The following is an 18,351-nucleotide window of genomic DNA, read 5'->3' on the forward strand; positions in this document are numbered from 1 at the left end:
TGGAAGATTTACTTATATACTATAAGTATTCAGTAGCATAATTTACCATGTTACATTAATGAAAATTACTAGTACTTGTAAAGCCATACTGAGCACTCTGACCATGGTTCACAAAGCAAACTAGACAGTGATACTGGCAACTTTAAGTTGGCGTTTCAGTTTTGTATTTCATGACTTTGCGAAAATGCTAGTAACTTATTGTCGCAGAGGCAGAGGATTAAGAAGTAAAATACTGAATGTACGAAACAATCCACAAAAAAGAACGTGCTTTTCCAGCATACATATATGCAATTTCACCAAAACATAACATCAGCATTTCTTTTTTTGATTGTTAACATCAGCAGTTCTTTTCAAAAACAAAAAAAGCCTAGTGCTTCTTGATTTCTTTTTCACCACTAATGCTTCTTGATTTACCTATATCTATGTGAGTTATCGATGAGGTCAGTATATCATCAGCGAGAAGGAATCTTCATCAGGATCTACTTCCTAGCTCCTGCAAGATAAGATTAGATATAAAGATCAAATGAAGATATAAAGATGTTCACGATCAGCAAGCTATTTGAAGCGAAACACATGCATTAATAGTTTCCATTACTACAGCGCCTAATAAACAGTTTGATGCTCTAAAGGCATTGTAGGTAGAACTGTAACAGAAGCAACATACTCATTAAACAGTTTCAAATATAAAGGGCGGGAAGAGATGCAAATATAAGAGGAGAATAAGTTAGAGAAGGAAGCAACTAAAATGGTATGTATGAAGCCAATTGCATCTTCAATGAAAATATAGCCAGGGAACACCCGAATATTATTAAAGATATTTAGTATATTTAAGTGAGTACTTGTATGGGTGTATTTGATGCACTTCTGGCACATAGTAATAGGTATCATAAAGCTCTAGAGAAGTACTGAGGTCAATATGCACATGAAAATAGGAGGCAGATTTTACTGCTAGGCTTGTATAAGAAAGAGGAGTAAAAAGATGAACTGACTCTTCAAAGACTTGATGTCTCGACAAAGTTCGCTTCCACAACAACACTTGAACGCTTTCACTGGATGACTATGATCGGTGAAGTCAATACCATAATCCTGCAATGTTTCATATTTATAATGATTCTTTGCGAGTCTCAGTCAACAACTAGTTAAAAAGAAATTACACTTTCTTTGACTTAACTCATGCTTCCTGTACATTAAGATGAGAGTTATAAAACGATAATGTTCAACATAGATGGGGGCATTACCCAAGTTAACTCTTCTAAAGCATTAACTTTCCTCGTAGTGAAAAAAGCAACCTGCGGTGACATGAAAAAAGATGTTTGATGTGATTTTCCACGCATTTCTAAATAACAGAAGGATACTGGCAGCGAAAACAAAGATAACAAATACATGGTAGTAGTGATGATCCGGAGTCTCTACTTCAACTGGGATCTCAACCAAGTTAGCATCATAACATCTGACCAAGATAAAATTACAATGTGGTTAGTTTCTGTCCACATTGGGAAGAGAAAAAGAAACAACAAACTTTTCTTCAACATAAATATGATTCGTAGAAACAAAAGTTAAAAGCAAAGAACAAGCTATTGATTTTGCACCCAAGAAGAATAATGGAAACTTATAATGATGCTCCACTGGTGGATCATTCCATGTCAAATTTATTTCATAAAGAAAGCGATACGAACAAAAAAGTCAATTGATTGATTATACCTCTTCATGCCAGATATAACGTTGCATCTAGTGTTTACCTACTACTTTTCTTTTCAAATTTGTGTACCAAAGTAATAGAAAGAAGAACAGACCCCGCTGAAAGAGTGAAGGCGAAAATATTAATTCCAAGAATCAGAGACCAAGGGTACCATTTAAGTGCTGTGACAGGAATTATTTTCAAAGTGAGACACAGAAGGAGACAGACTGCAAAGAGTAAAATACTTTATGAAGTTAAGCCATGCATTCAGGTGGAGAAAGAGGGGGCAAAGCAGTGAAGAGATGCAGGGAAGAATAGAGAAGTGATGCTGAAGAAGTAAATCTAATTACATTGTTACCTTTAATGCATGATACTGTACACATTCTCATGAGACATAGTACTTAAACCAAAAAGTCATAATCACAACTGCTTCTTAAATAGGTAACAGCTGGTGGACATGAATATTATCTACTTTGCTTTAAAAGTGTACAAACCACCTATCACCTGAAGGGCAACTACAAAGAGTAAAGGATGAGAATTGGAGACTAACCTATGATTAATGAACCTTGCAATATTGCCATAAGAAGTAGCATCCAAACAAAGTGCCTCTTCATCCTTCAGGACACCTTCCGAACCCCAATCTGCATCTAGCAAAACTGGGTATGTGTGTCTCTCATCAGCGGTTTGCGTGTTTCGCTCATACAACTCCGTGTTGGTCACTATTTCTCCTACATATTCACAGACAAAAGCACCTCTAGGCAAATCCTCCAGTGTCCTGAGCCCCCAACCTTTTCCATGAGCTGTCATAAACACCTGATATGCAGGATAAGAATGTGTCAAGCAATTTCTTAATACTGTAGGTTTCTATAAAAGTATTCAACATGCACTAAACCTTTTCTTTTTCTTTTTTGATAAATCAAACAAGTATAATTTATATCACACCAAGATGGCAAAAAACAATATGTACAATATAGGTTTGCAGTTCAAACCATAATCATCTATCATGCTTTCCCTGACCAAGAATTTATATGACATAAAAGTCATTTCTAATACTCCTAACTTCATTATCACTATTAGTGAAACAATCTCCTCTTTCTTATGTTCCAAATGAGCCAAAGTGGTCGAACCTGAGACCCTTGGTTTGCAATATTTTTCTAACCTGCAATGGCACTGCTATGCCTCGCTGAACAACACGATTCCCACATTCCCTGCTGCAGCCGCATTTATGCCAGCACTCTTTGATAAATTTCCTCACCAAATGACCCTTGCACACGCCAGACATGCTATTGTTCTTAGACCTTTCAAGGGGACAGTCTTGACAATATACTAAACCATGCCTTTGGGGTTCACGATTCATTGAGATGCAATTCTCGAGAAACTTTTCCTTGAGCAAACCACCTGATGTGTAGGCAAACTCACCCCCTGTTTCACCAGCACAAGCACAGGGTATATCTGGAGACAAACAATCCTCACTGCAGTTTGAACAACAGTTGTCATCCGATATACGAGCAAGAAGAAACTTCACATATGCATTTTGGAAAATAATGTTCTTAGGTATGTACTTAAAGACAGGCAAGATCTCATGGCTGAATTCATTGATCAACGAAATTCTATGCACCTCTTGACCATTGGTGATGTCTTCAAAATAATAAGCAGAACTAGGAAGACCAGGAGATGAGGTGTTTTTCTGAACAACCAATGAATTCTTCATCGTTGAAGGCGCAAGGAGTTTAAGAACCTTATTAGTTTTGTCCTTTTCAGCACCATGAATCTTAGTACCATTAAAATTCATCATATAGCACACTATATCCCTATTTCCAGAAGCTGGAAATTTTGGAATTTGAGGTGAGACTTTGATAAGATTCGACAACTTGAATGAGCCATTGCTAATGTCTGGAGCAAAGTGTAATTCATGATTAGCAGCATCATATCTCACACCGACTGGATGAAGTTTCTGAGACTCTATCCCAGCTGATGGCTCATTTGCTGGCCTAGCCTTGGTGCCAGCCGTCAGATAGCATTCACACAGCTTTTCCATCAGCCTCAACAGAGAGAAATCAGGTTGAGAAATTCTATAAGACTTTATATACTTTTCCTCCATCCGCTTCAAGACTGCATCTAAACTTGGTGGATGAAAATCTGATGAGCAATATGGCTTATGGGCAAAGAAGATCTTCACCTCCCCCTTCTGAGAGGAAGCAATATCTAGTTGTGATGAACTTGTCACACCTTTTCCATTTCCTTCTGTACCCAAATATTCAGAGTTGAGAAACTCCAAGTCTTGTCTTTCAATTCTTCTTGAGCCTTCTTCAAATAATTGACAGGAAGGAGCTATTTGTAAAAATTCAAGTCCAAAGAAAATGAGAGAATAAAGCTTCTAGGTTATAGATAGCATTCACATTTTGGTATGACTGAATTTGACAACAATACTAAGAGGAACGGAATGCAAATAAAATGATTCCAATCTCAGAAGTACAATTTACCAACAGATATATTTTCCATGTGGTTTTACCCAGAAAGACAATTTACCCCCATCTGATGGAACAAATACTGATGTTCTTTATACACATCCCTTTTTCCTTTTCATCAAACAACATATTAAAAGTTGGACCTGCTATGAGCAGAAACTAAAATAGAGTTACTGTAAACCTTAAGAATCTCCATTAGGTTATCTTGCATAAAATCAATTTAAGATTAAGACCCCGAAAGAAGGAGGAGAAATTCATCAGCCTTAATCAACTTCAAAACAAACAGAGAAGAAGATATAGCTTTCCAGCTCAATGAAGAGTAAAAGACGTAGCCTTTCCGATAACAAGTGTTTATAAAATCACATATTCGCTTCGTCCGAAGACAAATCACTAGAACAAGACCAAATTCATTGAACTTTCCCTCAGAAAAATAGCAACTTTGGAACTTCATAAGAAGGAATGTATATTAGTGGAGAAAGTTGCAGCATAGCAGTTTGCCTATGCTGTCTTTCTTTGGCTTTCAGATTCCACATTAACTTCTAGAATAAAGTTGTTGACATTACCAAGTTAACCCTTCTCTGTTTCTTCCTTTTAGTCAATCATTTCAATATTCATATTCCAATTTAGTACAAAATCACCAAAACAAGCATATATGACGACAAGAGAAACTTCAAAAAGAAAAATCCATCAAGAGAATATCAACTGAATGGGTATCCAAACTCGAAATAAGGAACAATCCATTCTATATTTCAAAGTATCAAAACCATGTGTAGGAAGAGAGACAGATGGATCTTATTATAGTAAACTCTAAATATCGAAGGAATACCTGAAGGAGCAACAGCAAGAGGAACATCAAAATCTGGAAGGTTATCAGAAAAGGGCTCATTTAGAGGCATAGCATCACGAAGGTCGTACTCAACAAGAGCACCTTCGTTGGATGCATCAGAAGAACCTATACCACTTGGCTCTTCCCGGCAACCAAAACACAGTCTTCTTTTAGGTACCAGAGCAGGATATGAAAGAGATGTGTCACCCCTTTCCTTTATAGTCAAATGAGGTAACATAGTAACAGGTTCTTTCATGTCATTATCAGAGAGTAGTACAATGTCATTATCCCGCTCTGAAATAGGAGAAGCCTCTGAAGAACTCTGTTTCTTACCTTTGCCCTGATAATCTTTCAAGAGAAGAGGCTTCAGTTCGACATCCTCAGTTTCATAAGACTCAGGGGTGAACCCAGCCATCTTATGCTTGCTGGGAGGTTGCAACTCTGAAGTACATGTGTCAGCACTAGGACTGGGATCATGTTTAGCAGGTGAGGAATGATGTCTTTGAGAGCAGAACCTAGATCTTTTCAGTGGTGGTTCATTTTCTTCTGGCTCATCTTCCAACAGGGATTTCTGCCTTTCCTGATCATCAGTGAAACTATAATCAATTATCACATGCATTCTCATAGGAAATTGAAAGGAAAGATGTGAAGATGGATGAACGGTCTGTGTTTCATTTTGTGCATGATATCAAGATAGACAGAAATATTACCATACATAATCTATAGAAAGGATTAACACATTGCAAGGGGTATCATGTGATGATGAACAATGGAAATAAGCACTGAAGCTTAAGTAATCATAGGGAGCACCTTTGACTCCTCGCTGTCTATAAGAGACTCCAAAAGAGCAGAATAATTCTCATCTTCAATAAGCTTCCAGTTTTTGTTGTACAGATTCAGAAGGTTCCTCAATACTGGCTTCACAATTTCTTCAGTATAGCCAAAGACCTCCATTGCCTCACAGGCCCTTTTCACCTTTGACTTCAACGCCATTTTATATTACCAATGCAGAACTTGAAGGAGCTCAATGAGGTTGAGGTACTGCAGTAGCTGCTTCCTTTCAATGCAAAAATAGAGTTAAAGCATTACTTTTTGATAACGAAGAGCAAAAACACAAAATCTGCATTATAACCACAAACAAGGAAACACAAAAACACCATCTGAATTTTACCAACATAATGACTGGAAGTACATTAAACTTAAGAATACTAACTTACTAGATGACATTCCAAGTTGAAGGTATCCAGTACAAATCTATGAAGACTCCTAGCATTTTTTTTCCAGAAGCTAATTGGAGGTGTAAAATATTGGTCTTATCAAATGCTGCTACATCAATTAGAAAAAGACACTGTATGACGTTGTTAAGCATCAAGACGATACTTCATCATGTACAGAAATTCCTAATAGAGCTCAGTCTGAAACAGCAGAAAAGACTCGAATGCACAATAGTCTCTTCATCAACCAAAATACAATTAATGCAGCGGGAGAATTATTTCCCATATTTCACCAAGTCATGTTTCATTACTGACATCTCACAAACACTATTTCTTTTTTATCAGTAAACATGTTCTCTATAGCCGAAAGGAAACGACAGCGGAATGGTGATCACAAGTAGATCCTACTTGTCAAACTTTGTTCAATCAGACATCATCCTACCACTAACGAAAAAGAGCTTTATAATCACAATATGACAATGTTAATACTGCTGAGAAAACCCATTTGTCACAAGAAAAGATGTTGATGGGTGTTTTAGCCTTTTCGGACACAATATTGAGGGGGGTTATCTACAAGGAATTGAACAAATTAGTCCCATGACAGTTGTATGGTTCCACAGAGCAATAGAACATCAATTTAACAGAAACTGAGTCCCCACTTCAGCTGTGTCACAAATACACTTACTGTAATGTTATTCTTTACACAAATACCGCCTGCCCCTGCCCACACATGATTACTATGCTTTAAGTTAATTAAGACCATCTTCAACCAGTAAAAACAAATATGAGGTTCTCTTTAACTGCAACTTTGCTTCCAAAACTCCTTTTACTACTACCTCCCATCCAAAAATGAACAGGGGATTTGGAGTGCAAAGGTCAACATATCTTATTTCTGTGAAAATTTGGACATTCATGTTTTCACATATTTGAAAGTACAATTAAGAAATACATAAATCACACAATGCAACAGTTAAAGAATGTTTTAAAATATTAAAAAAATTATAGTTGAAAAAAAAAAACTTGCTCACCAAATAGTAATAGTGTTAAATACATACAATTAAGCAAATAAAAGTATACTCTCTAATAATTTAAACTTTCAGATAAATGATAACACACTTGCACCCAAAGATGCCGCCTATTGATCAATGAAATAGATTGAGAATCATGAGGTCTCAGATTCAATACTTAGGGGAGGTAAGAAACAATAAGTGATTTCTTTCCATCTTTCCAAGCCTTGGCGGACAGAATTATCTGACACCTGTGCCAGTGGGAGATAGCAGGTATCTCGTGGAATTAGTTAAAGTACGCCCAAGTGGGCCCGGACACCACGGTTATCAATGAAAAAAATAATCACAGACTATAATATGGTATCAGAACCAGCATAAGACTCCCACCCATTATCAAAAAAGAATTCACATGTGCTTGACCCAGGCTCGCACTTAAAGGGTGTGTCGAAGACATAAATTAAGTAAATAACAATCCACTCTCTAGCTTAAAAGAGACCTTCCTAACATTTATGCCTCAATAGACAGAGTTATCCGATACTCATGTTTGTGAGATATAACAAATACTTGGTGGAATAGGTGAGGTGCAAGCAAACTAACCGGAAACCACCCGAAGCAAAAAAATAAAAAAATAAAATGAAATAAAATAAAAAAAAATAAAAAGACAGAGAATGGCATTATCAGCATCTGATAGCACTCCCAAGCAAATTTATTAGCCTTAAACAAGCACAGTAAGAATACCAAAAAATCATAAATAGAGGAAACTCTTCTGTTATTTTATGAATATTTGGCAAAAAACAGAATAAACCTTTAGTGCACGCAAGAAACAAAACCACTGTGATTTCACCAAATCATACGAGGAAACCCCCTATTTAACAGATGAAACATAAAATAAAAATTATCAAAAAGAAAAATCATCAACACCGTAGCGTAGTAAAATCAGAATCAGGTATTAGAAAAATAAAAAAAATTACAAAAAACGTAATAACACAACAAAATGTGAAACAGATCATATTCCAAATGAGACAACCAAAATTCTTTTTCTGAAAACATAAGGAACACAGCAAAAATGTTCTTAGTTCTGGGTTTTTATAAGATTGAAACTACAAAAAAAAAATACATTAAAAAGGGAAAAACATTATATATCATATTTTCCATGCATGAAACCATTTTAGCTATCCAATATTAATGGGTTATATCTCAACATGAATAGAACTCGGGATCATCCTTGTGTAACCCCATTGCAACACTGATCCTCTAGGGTTTTAGTTAAAATTCTGTGAAAAATCAAAAAAAAAAAAAAAATGAAAAAGCTATTCATGTTACCTTAAACTTGATTTTCAAAAAAACAAAACTTTTGTGGACCATACTTTGAATGAACAGTAAAAAATGATAAATTAAAATACCTTTTACTTTAGCACCAAGAAACCTATTCGACTCCTTTCTCTAGCTCAACTTCTTCAAACAGGGGTGAGCCACACTGTTAGACAATTTAGCCTTTACAAGTTACAGTGAAAATTTATATCATTTAATCATAGTTAAGTAACCTGAGTTAGGTGATAAATGTATAAAAGACATATGTCTTATATTTACTGGTCTAATATAAATATATAAATATTTATTTTGATAACAAAATATAAAAAAATGCCATTTAATTATGGTTAAATAACCAACCATAGGTAAGTATAATAAAAAGACACATGTCATATATTCATTCATTTAATATAAATATCTATTTGAGATCATAGTTAATAAAGGTAAAAGAACTACTGGGACATATTTTTGACGATCAATTGTACGTGCACTAACCTTTTCATTCCAACAGTGACTCTTTGGCACTCCCAAATGAAACAAAATAATCAATCCAGTAGTACGTTTTTAAGGATTCATTTCTATCTAATTATTAAAAATGATTAAGTTTTATATGCTGACACTACTAAAATTAGCTAATCGATCATATTACCTAAAAGTTTTATTACGCAAAATTGTTTATGGTACTGTGAATTGGTTAATGGTAAAACTTATCAACAATTGGAGTTTACATTAATCCAACGAATAATTGACACGGGCTTTTTTGAATATATACATTCATTCATCACTTAATTATATTTTATTAGTAATATAAAGTTTTATATCATTTTTATACTTTTTTTTGACAACCATTGTCAAATTACCATTAACTCCAAAAGCCATTACAAATAAAGAGCACCTCCTTTCTAAGTAAAAATAGCACGGTATAGCTAGTTTTCGGATTGGTCATTTAAAAATAGCCACCGTTTACCAAGTCAATGAAAAATAGCCACTATTTTGCTGCAACAAAGACCAGTCCAGCATAATATACTGGAGTTCGGTGCACCTGTGTATGAACTCCAGCATATTTTGCTGGACCGGTATACTTTGTTGGCACCAGTATAATAAACTGGAGACTGGAGCATCGGTGCTCCAAACTCCAGTATATTATGCTGGACCGGTATACTTGCTGGAACTCCCGTATATTATGTTGGAGTTCTAGTGTACTTATGTTGGAACTTCATCATATTAAGCTGGAGTTCCAACATACTTATCCTGGAACTCCAATATAATATGTTAGAGTTCAAGTATACTTATGCTGGAACTCCAGCATAATATACTGGCATATTTTCCGGGTTTTGAACACTGCTTTCGCTCAGATTTATCTTTACATGAAAAGTGGCTAAATTTCGATTACTTTTGAAACTGGCTATTATTGAACAACCAGTTGTAAATCTGGCTATTTTTGAATTTCACCCCCTTTCTGCATCAGAAATTTGGCCTCCAACGAAACAAGAAAATAACTACAATGTGCTCTAACTACATACGAAAATCTTCCAGTTTCTTGCACGTCATGTGTGGTAAATCACAGCTCCATTGGTAGCAGCTGCCACTTCTTTCTTATAGACCTTCCAATGTTTCATGTTTACACTATCCAAAGACTGTGAGATATTTCCTGCTTGTATCTTGATGTCTGTTCATTGATTTACCTCTTGTCTTAGAGTTGTGATCCATGTACACTCCACAAATAAGTGGATATTAGTTTCAATCATGTGAGCATTACATAAATAGCACTTGTTATCCTCCAGTGGAACTGCCAACTTGAGTAATCTCTCATTTGTGAGTAGCCTCCCATGCACTGTCAACCACACTATAAACATTTGCTTAGGTTGAGCTATTGAAGTCCATATCGGGTTTGCTATCTTCAACTTAGGATGTTCACCAATGAGAGCAAGATAATTACTAGTAATGGAGTAGTCACCACTTCTAGTAAGCTTATAATTATCTTGCTCATACCAGCTCCGTATTTTGATTTTTAGACCATTAATCTTTCTCCAATACAAACTACTATCTATCGGGGGTTGGTGGTTCCATACATTTATTTTGGCTCTCATGTATACCCCATGTACCCATTTCACCCATAAGGCTTCTTTACATTTAATCAGCTACCATAACAAGTTACCCACTGATGCCATATTCCAGTTTCTGCAACCCTTAACATCCAATCCTCCTAGCTTCTTAGGATAACAGATCTTTTCCCAAGCAACCAGGGAAAGTTTCTTTCTCTCCTCCGAGCTGCCCCAGAGGTATTCTCTGCATATCATGTCAACCTCCTTGAGTATACTTTGCGGTAATATGAATATTGTGCCCTAGAAGCTATGGATGGAAAACAACACTGCATTAATAATTTGCAATATGCCAGCATGTGATAGAAGCCTTGAGTAGGTGACTCTGATCCCTTGGGTTATTTTCTCTACTAGCATGTGACAGTCAAGCTTATTCCATTTCTTTGGGGAGAGGGGAAGTCCAAGGTACCTTATGCGAAGTGTAACTAGCATAAAACCAGTTATTTCAAGCAACTTCTTCTTAGTATTATCATCCACACCATTCATGAAGATACTAGATTTGTCCATATTTGTTGTCAACCTTGTTACATTGTTAAAGTAATTTATTGCCTCCATAATCCTTTTAACTGAGCTTTCATTTCTTTTACTAAGGATCATCAGATCATCTGCAAATATGAGATAAGTCAGCTTCAGTGTGTTGCACATTGGATGATATTTGAAATCAGGAAGTCTACTAACTGTCTTCAATATCCTTGATAAGTATTTCATAACAAGCACAAATAGAAGAGGGGAGATAGGATCTCCCTGCCTAAGCCCCCTTCTCCAAGCAAAGTATCCATGACTTTCTCCATTGACTTTAACTGAAAATATTGTAGTAGACACACACACACACACCATGATCTACTGAGTAAATTTGTCTGGGAACCCAAAACCCCCAAGAGCTTCTTTAAGAACTCCCAATTCACCATGTCATAAGCCTTCCTCAGATCTATCTTCATAAGATATCTTTGTAGACATGTAATTTTTGACCCTCCACAAGATTTTACATATTTTAGCATTTAAATATTTAATTTAGGCCTAATATCGCTATTTCAACTAGTTTTGACTCTTTTATCTTATTTTGTCACAAAAATAAAAGTTAACAAAATATTTTCTTTTATTTAGGTAATTGATATTTATCTTGTTACTTTTAGTTTATCTACCTTTCATAAAATACAAAAATAGTTTCACTTTATTTTCAAAAATATTAGTATTTTTAGTAGTATTATTTTTATGTTGCGATGATTTTAATCTAACCCTATTTTTATTTTTAGTATGATATTTGAAAATACCAAAATAGTTTCCTATTTTATATAGTGTAATTAATTGGATTGATTTTTGCATTATGTAATATAGTTATCTTATATATTAAAGAGATTTAGCTAAGGTTTTAGACAATAATTTTTGGAGTCTTGGAGCCCAATTTTAAGACCCAACAAGATGAGCCCAATCCCCTTAAAACCAAAAAAAAAAGCCTAATTTCCTAAGACCTAAGAGACCCCATCAGAAGCTTCTTCTTCTTCTTAACCCTTCAGCCATGGCTTCTCTACTTCAGACCTTGAACACCTCAAGAACCCTAGAGAAGAAGATCTCCCAGCCGTCACCCTCACCAAGAGACCCCTCACTGCCGTTCTTATTCTTCAACCGCCCATCGGCTGCTCGCCGACCACATGCACGCACACAGCCAAACGACCACCCACATCTCCTCCACCCTAAAGCAGCACAAACACACACACACACACACACACATACTCATTCTAGCGAAAATCCCTGATCTCTCACACAGAAGAGAACCAACAGCCGCCGCTACAGTCGCCCACCCTTATCTCCGCCAAAACCCATCCACCCATCAATGTCGCCTGCCCTACCCGCTCTAACCTCTCCCGCCGCCTCCCATATCTTGCCCACTGCTACTTCAACTCAAGCCACTGGCATAAAACACGCACATACAGTCACAGATAGAAAAAAATTACGAGACAGACGAAGAGTTCCCTTTCCCTTATTTTCATTTTTCATTGAAATTCCATAAGAGAATTATACATTAAAAATGTTTCTATTTTGTGAATTAAGGCTTCTTGGGCAAGGACAGAAAAGAGACATATACGTACATAGACAACTTTCATTTTTCTTTGGTTTTAAATTTCTAAAACATGGAATCTAGTTAAGTTTGGAGCCGTTTTGAGTTCGAGCCGTTTGACATTGTTCGTGGGGGTTTCGAGTTCCCGATTCCAGCCCTGTTCCATAGTTTTGTTCGAGTATTTGTGAAGCTCGATTTCATTTTGAGGTTCAATCTTAAACTCTACTTCTTCTATTTATTCTCTTATGTGAATATTCTGTGCTGGTTTGTTATTGCATTTTAGTTGTTATCATGTGGTGATTTGCAGTGTCAATTTCAAATTTGTTTGAGTTGGTTCTTTGTTTTTTTAATTATAAGAAAATAGTTGAACTCACATTATAGGAATACAAACATGTGCTGAAGAACAAATGTACTTAACAGTCAAACGTATTGGATTGTTTTGCTTAAATGGGTATGTGGGTTTTGGACTAAAATTAAAAAGAGTTTAGACTCAATACAATTTCATTACTCCTGTGTTTTTGGGTTGGATCGTTAGGAGCATGTTTTAGGTCGTCATCACCTCGGTAGGCAAACTTTAGGATGTTTGTTAGCTTTGAGGCGAAAGATTGTTCCCTTAGCTAAATTTATCCGGGGAATGCCCCGAAGGATCTGTACATAGTTTATTCTGGGGAATGCCCTGTAGTATTTTGTAATTGGAGGCCGCGGCGAACATCGTAGAATAAGTAGCGTAGGATAATTTAGAACTTTAATTTTAATTTTCCTTCATTTAGGTGGGGACGATCTCGAGCCTCTTTTATGTTTATTTTCTTTTTCTGTGATTTTACCTTAATTTGAACGTTTTAAAATCCAACTTGATCATGTATGCAACCGTACTAGTTACGGGACTTGGGGAGTGCCTAACACCTTCTCCCCGAGTCAAATGAACCCCCTTACCCGAATCTCTGATGCAGATTATGTTTAGAGTCAAAAAATGTGTTTTGAAAGGAAAAATTGCTTTGGAACAGTGACCTGGCACACTGAAACCCCCAATGCTAGGTGGCGACTTTGGAAAAATCCTTTTTAACACAATCTTTTGTCATTGTTCATAATTGAAACCCTTTTGAGCTTTACAAATCTTTTTATTATCTTAAGAGGGTCAATGAAGTGTAAAAAAATGGGTGTGACAGCTTTGGCGACTCTACTGGGGAGTTGCAGGTTCGAGCTAATACTTGATCTTGTTGGTTTTTAGGATATTCGGTTGAGGTTTTTATGTGTTTTGTTTGCTTTATTTGATTTTTATTTTGTTTATGTCGTTTTATTATTTGCTAGTTGCTTATTTGTTTACAGTTTTTCCTTTATGTGTTACTGCTTTATAAACTGTCATCATTTGCATAACCCTAGGTCTTTTTTTCTACAACAAGTCTCGGAGTACGCATCGCGTACACGAACTCTTTGTTGAGTCACCCTTATTTTAGGAGGGGGGACCGTCGGATGTATGGAGTGGATGGAAAGATAGAGCATCCACCATCGACCATACGCTCTCCCGAATTGCCTTGTTAGTGAACCTCAAACTTAGGTCAGCCTTTAGGTCATTCTTATTTGCATCATGTTCTTTAAACCTAGCATGACTCGGTCCCAAGCAGTGTGTCCCGTCGTAGGAGGCCTATCCAAATTATGTCAAAATTGGCTCGTGGCCCAAAATGACATTCAATCATCCTATATGCTAAATGTTGCATCTACGAGGGTAGAAAGGTCATTTGGAAGACCGATGTTTTGGAAAGAAGGGTGAAAAATGAAGCAAATAGGGACCAATTATATTTTTCTTTCACAACTTTTTCAAGAAAAGACCAAAAAAAAATTGAAAAATGAAAAATCCAAAAACATTTTGCACTTTCCCAGTTTTTTTCGAAAAAAAACCCAAAAAGATTTTACATTTTCCATCATTTTTCAAAAAGACAAAAAATATAGTTTTTCCAAATTAGTTGTATTTTTTCTAAGAAAAGCTTTCTCCATGTTCAATCTTCCCGAACTACGCATACCTGATACTCGTCTTTCGAGCCGGGATACGTAGGCAGCCCACATAGGGTCCAGTATTCCTAGTAAGTCTTAGGTTTTTGGCTTCATGGGGTCTTAGCCAAATCTTGCATGTCTAGCCACTTTTGGCCACATCGGCCATTCTTGCAAAATGTGGTCATTTTTGCAAAAGTGGTTCAATGACCCATGTATTTGGATCTTGAGTCCACAACTAGGTGTCATATTTATTTAAGGTCCTTCCTTTTTGAGTTTGCATCTTTAGCCACTTTTGGTCATATCAGCCTTTTTGCAAAATGGGTCATTTCGGCAAATTAATTTTGGGCCATAATTATTGGGAGTTTTGAATCCATATAAGCCTTAGTGAGGTATCTCCATATCTGAGTAGTCACTTTTGTTGAGTTTTCACTTCTAGCCACTTTTGGCCATATAGGTCATTTTGTAAAAATAGCCCAATCATATCTTGTATGTGTCTAGTGTGAGGTGTTGTGGCGTAGCATAGTGTCTAAAGTCACTAGCTCTATTTGGTCTTATTTTTCTCATTCATGTGTGGCTTTATTTTCCAGAGCACGAGCATGATAAATACACCAGGACCATCATATTTGGGAGCTTGTTTGAAGAAACCTTTTATATTTTGAGTCTATTTTTGATGTTTTTTTACTTTCTAGCCCTGTCTAGTAGTGTTCAGTCTTTTAGTTGGTGTCAGAGTTTATCGTAGTATAGTTGAGTTTTTTCGAGTCTTTCATTATTGTACTTCCTATTTTGTATTTGAATAACCAAACAAAATTATTATAAATGAAAAATCCAAAAAGAATTTTGTTTTTTCGTTTATTTTGTGCATTACTTTTCAGAACTACGCTTGATCTGATTCATGAGGGACATGATACATAGGCAACCTACATAGGGTTCGATCGAATCATCATTAAAAATAGGAAAAGAAAAAAGAAAAGAAAAAAAGAGAATGAAGTTGTGGGACGTGAGAAATGAGGGGAAAGAAAATAGCGATAATCAGAAAGAAAAGAGGGGGAAGGAAATGAAAACCCAAGCAGTGCTAGAAAGGAAAATGAAGAAGAAAATGGGGAAAGAAGAGTGAAATTGGGATGATGCCATATGACCTTCGTACCCTCGAAGTCATTTTAGAACCGATAATTGCGACTAGGTACATTGCACATTATGTGAGATTATCTTATATTACATGCCCTAACGCTAATATGATGACTTCATTTTGTTCTTCTTTGTTATCTTCATTATAGCAGAAAAGTGGTTGCTTTATGGTTCTTAAAGTAGTAACTTTTCTCTACAACATAAAGTCGAAAGGCAATGGCAGATGACAATAGAATTGAGTTGGTTGATACTAGTTCCCAAAAGCAATTGGTTGAACAGGACAATGGGTTGATTGAAGAGGTAAGGATGTTAAGACAATACATGGCGGACATGTATCGGACTTGGATGACTGGTAAGGCACCACCCCCGCCACCACCTAGCTTCCTAGATGTTACCCTTACCCAAACTCCGGTAATAGTGCCAGATGATCCCCCATTATCTCTAGATTCTCCCGCTTATCACAGCTTTTCCAACTACCCTAATAGCTCCATCACTCGTCCTCTAACTACCTTTCCCAAAAATTGCCCTCCTGTCATATCCATTATCCCCACGATCAAAACTTCTAAACAACCTCTCCTTAGGTCTAACAGTACACCAATTCAACCACCCTGATGCCCAATACTACCCTCCAGAGCTGGCCCACCAGGTCCCGGACTCATATGATCATACCTCTCAGAATGAGCCTCATGTTGAGAATGAAAAGTTCACAAGGAAAGAAGAGCGAGGTGAGATATCCAGAAAGATGAAAGGTATAGAGCAATCCTTAAAGAACGTGTAAGAGAGGGGAAATCAGATTAACGTGTCTTACAATGACTTATGTATGTTCCTTGATGTTCATCTGCCCACTGTCGCACTCCCTTTTTTCCCTCCGCAGAGAGAGAAGTACTGGTTTCGACATTCATGGGGGTAATAACTCATTTGATTTTGAGAATTGGGTATTTGAAGAGTCGTCACCTAATGGATTATGGTGCGTTAGGGAACCTAGAGCGATTAGCTCTTGGATTGGTTTGCATTACCAGAGATTAGGGTAAGGGCTCGAAATGACCGCGAGGGGAGGGTGTTAGGCACCCCTCTTGGTCCACAACTGTGGGTCCTGGCCAAACTTATATTTACGAATTAGTCCATTAACAAATAAATACTTGAAACAAATAATTACAAATGAAGCATGTTTGTATAACTCAAATAATAAGACAAAGGTTTTGAACAAGTTGTATTATAAAACAAAGTTTAAACAAGAGGAATTTTGAAAAAAGGGGAGTCCTAGGTTGGTTAGGCTATAGGATCACCCCATACAATATCAGGTAAATACTCCTCAATGAGGGGCTACACGTGACATTAGTGCGTAGTCATCATATCCCATATCTACCCTTCCCACCCCTTTAGTGGTCATTAAAGCGAGTGTTGGTCAGCGACATCTATTGCGTGCTGTTACCCGTCCCTTCTTAATGGTCCTGGAGGAATTTGAGGACCTCTACCTATAGGTAATTCTAGACAGACCCCTAAGGTTTTAAAGGTGAAAATACTAAGGCGACAGGCAAGAACAATTAGGACCATAACACATAAGATAAAAGGGAGAAATTAGAGGCTCAAGATTACCTCCTCAAACAATACACATAAGCAGCACGACTCAAGAACAAATAAGGGTCTTTTGTTAAACAGTATCCTAAGGCATGATGTCTAAGTGAATATCAAGACACATAAGATAGGCAGTTTATTTTATAAACTCAGAAGTAATGACCCTATCAGTTTCCTACTGAGTTTCAAAAGCATATTAAAAATCAGAACGACATTAAGTCACCGAAATAGTTTCAGAGTTACAGGATTTGGAAACACCCTACAGGCTTGCCTATACATGGAATAATGATAATTACATTTTATAGTAAAACAGGGCAGATTTTAAAACAGATTCTTGAATCCCTATAGGCATGTTGTCTCATGATAGATTAAGGCATTTTTTGAAAGAACTTGTTTCAGGGAAAATAAGCCATTAATTAAACTAGTTTCGAAGCGAACTAATCGTGAACTGGATTAACTTATTCAAGCTTAAATGGTTTAAATCTATAGGCAAAATTTCTGGTGGTGTTCCCTATAGGCATGATATCTAGTTGTTTAAAACTGATTTTAGAAACTTGCAGACATGATGACAAATGAAAAACAAACGTAAATATTTGTTATAACAGAAGTTGGCTTGGATTATATCCTATAGGCATGACATCTACTCTTGAAGTTGATTTTAAGACCTATAAACATGATTTCTACTATGGAACCACTTGAGACCTATAGGCATGATTTCTAACATGGTAAGGCAAACATAGTAACTAATATAAAGTCCTATAGGCACGGTTTCTACCCTTATTACCCCACAAATATGTAACTACCCACCCTTTTCGCTAGTTACCCAAATATTCGTTTACAAATTATTACAGACCATATGAATGAATTACATAAGTAGATAAGAAAATAAGAAGTTATTCTGTAGGGAGCCTACAAATAGGCCCAGATTTCCAAAGCCTCCAATAGCATCAAAATGCCCAAATTCCATAGACAATGCCATTGTCTAGGTGCGTCAGAGTTC

At 36.4% G+C, this 18,351-nt stretch overlaps 1 protein-coding gene across 5 annotated transcripts; it reads right to left on the bottom strand.

Moving 5' to 3' along the window:
* Positions 1 to 217: 217 nt before the first annotated feature.
* On the bottom strand, positions 218 to 8,679 carry LOC107774907 (putative inactive histone-lysine N-methyltransferase SUVR2). 5 transcript variants are annotated; one of them, XM_016594571.2, is made up of 9 exons: positions 8,597 to 8,679; positions 5,783 to 6,029; positions 4,973 to 5,552; positions 2,838 to 3,982; positions 2,229 to 2,491; positions 1,384 to 1,450; positions 1,239 to 1,289; positions 990 to 1,086; positions 218 to 493 (listed from the first exon to the last, which is right to left on the bottom strand). In XM_016594571.2, the coding sequence occupies exons 2-9, from the start codon at positions 5,963 to 5,965 to the stop codon at positions 480 to 482; spliced, it is 2,400 nt and encodes a 799-aa protein (XP_016450057.1). In that variant the 5' UTR covers positions 5,966 to 6,029; positions 8,597 to 8,679; the 3' UTR covers positions 218 to 479. The 5 variants fall into 5 exon arrangements, with proteins under 5 accessions (XP_016450057.1, XP_016450056.1, XP_016450053.1 ...); XM_016594570.2 differs by having other exon boundaries at positions 2,838 to 3,985; XM_016594567.2 differs by having other exon boundaries at positions 2,838 to 4,009.
* Positions 8,680 to 18,351: the final 9,672 nt, after the last annotated feature.

Source organism: Nicotiana tabacum, chromosome 7, assembly GCF_000715075.1.
Source record: "Nicotiana tabacum cultivar K326 chromosome 7, ASM71507v2, whole genome shotgun sequence".
NCBI lineage: Eukaryota > Viridiplantae > Streptophyta > Magnoliopsida > Solanales > Solanaceae > Nicotiana > Nicotiana tabacum.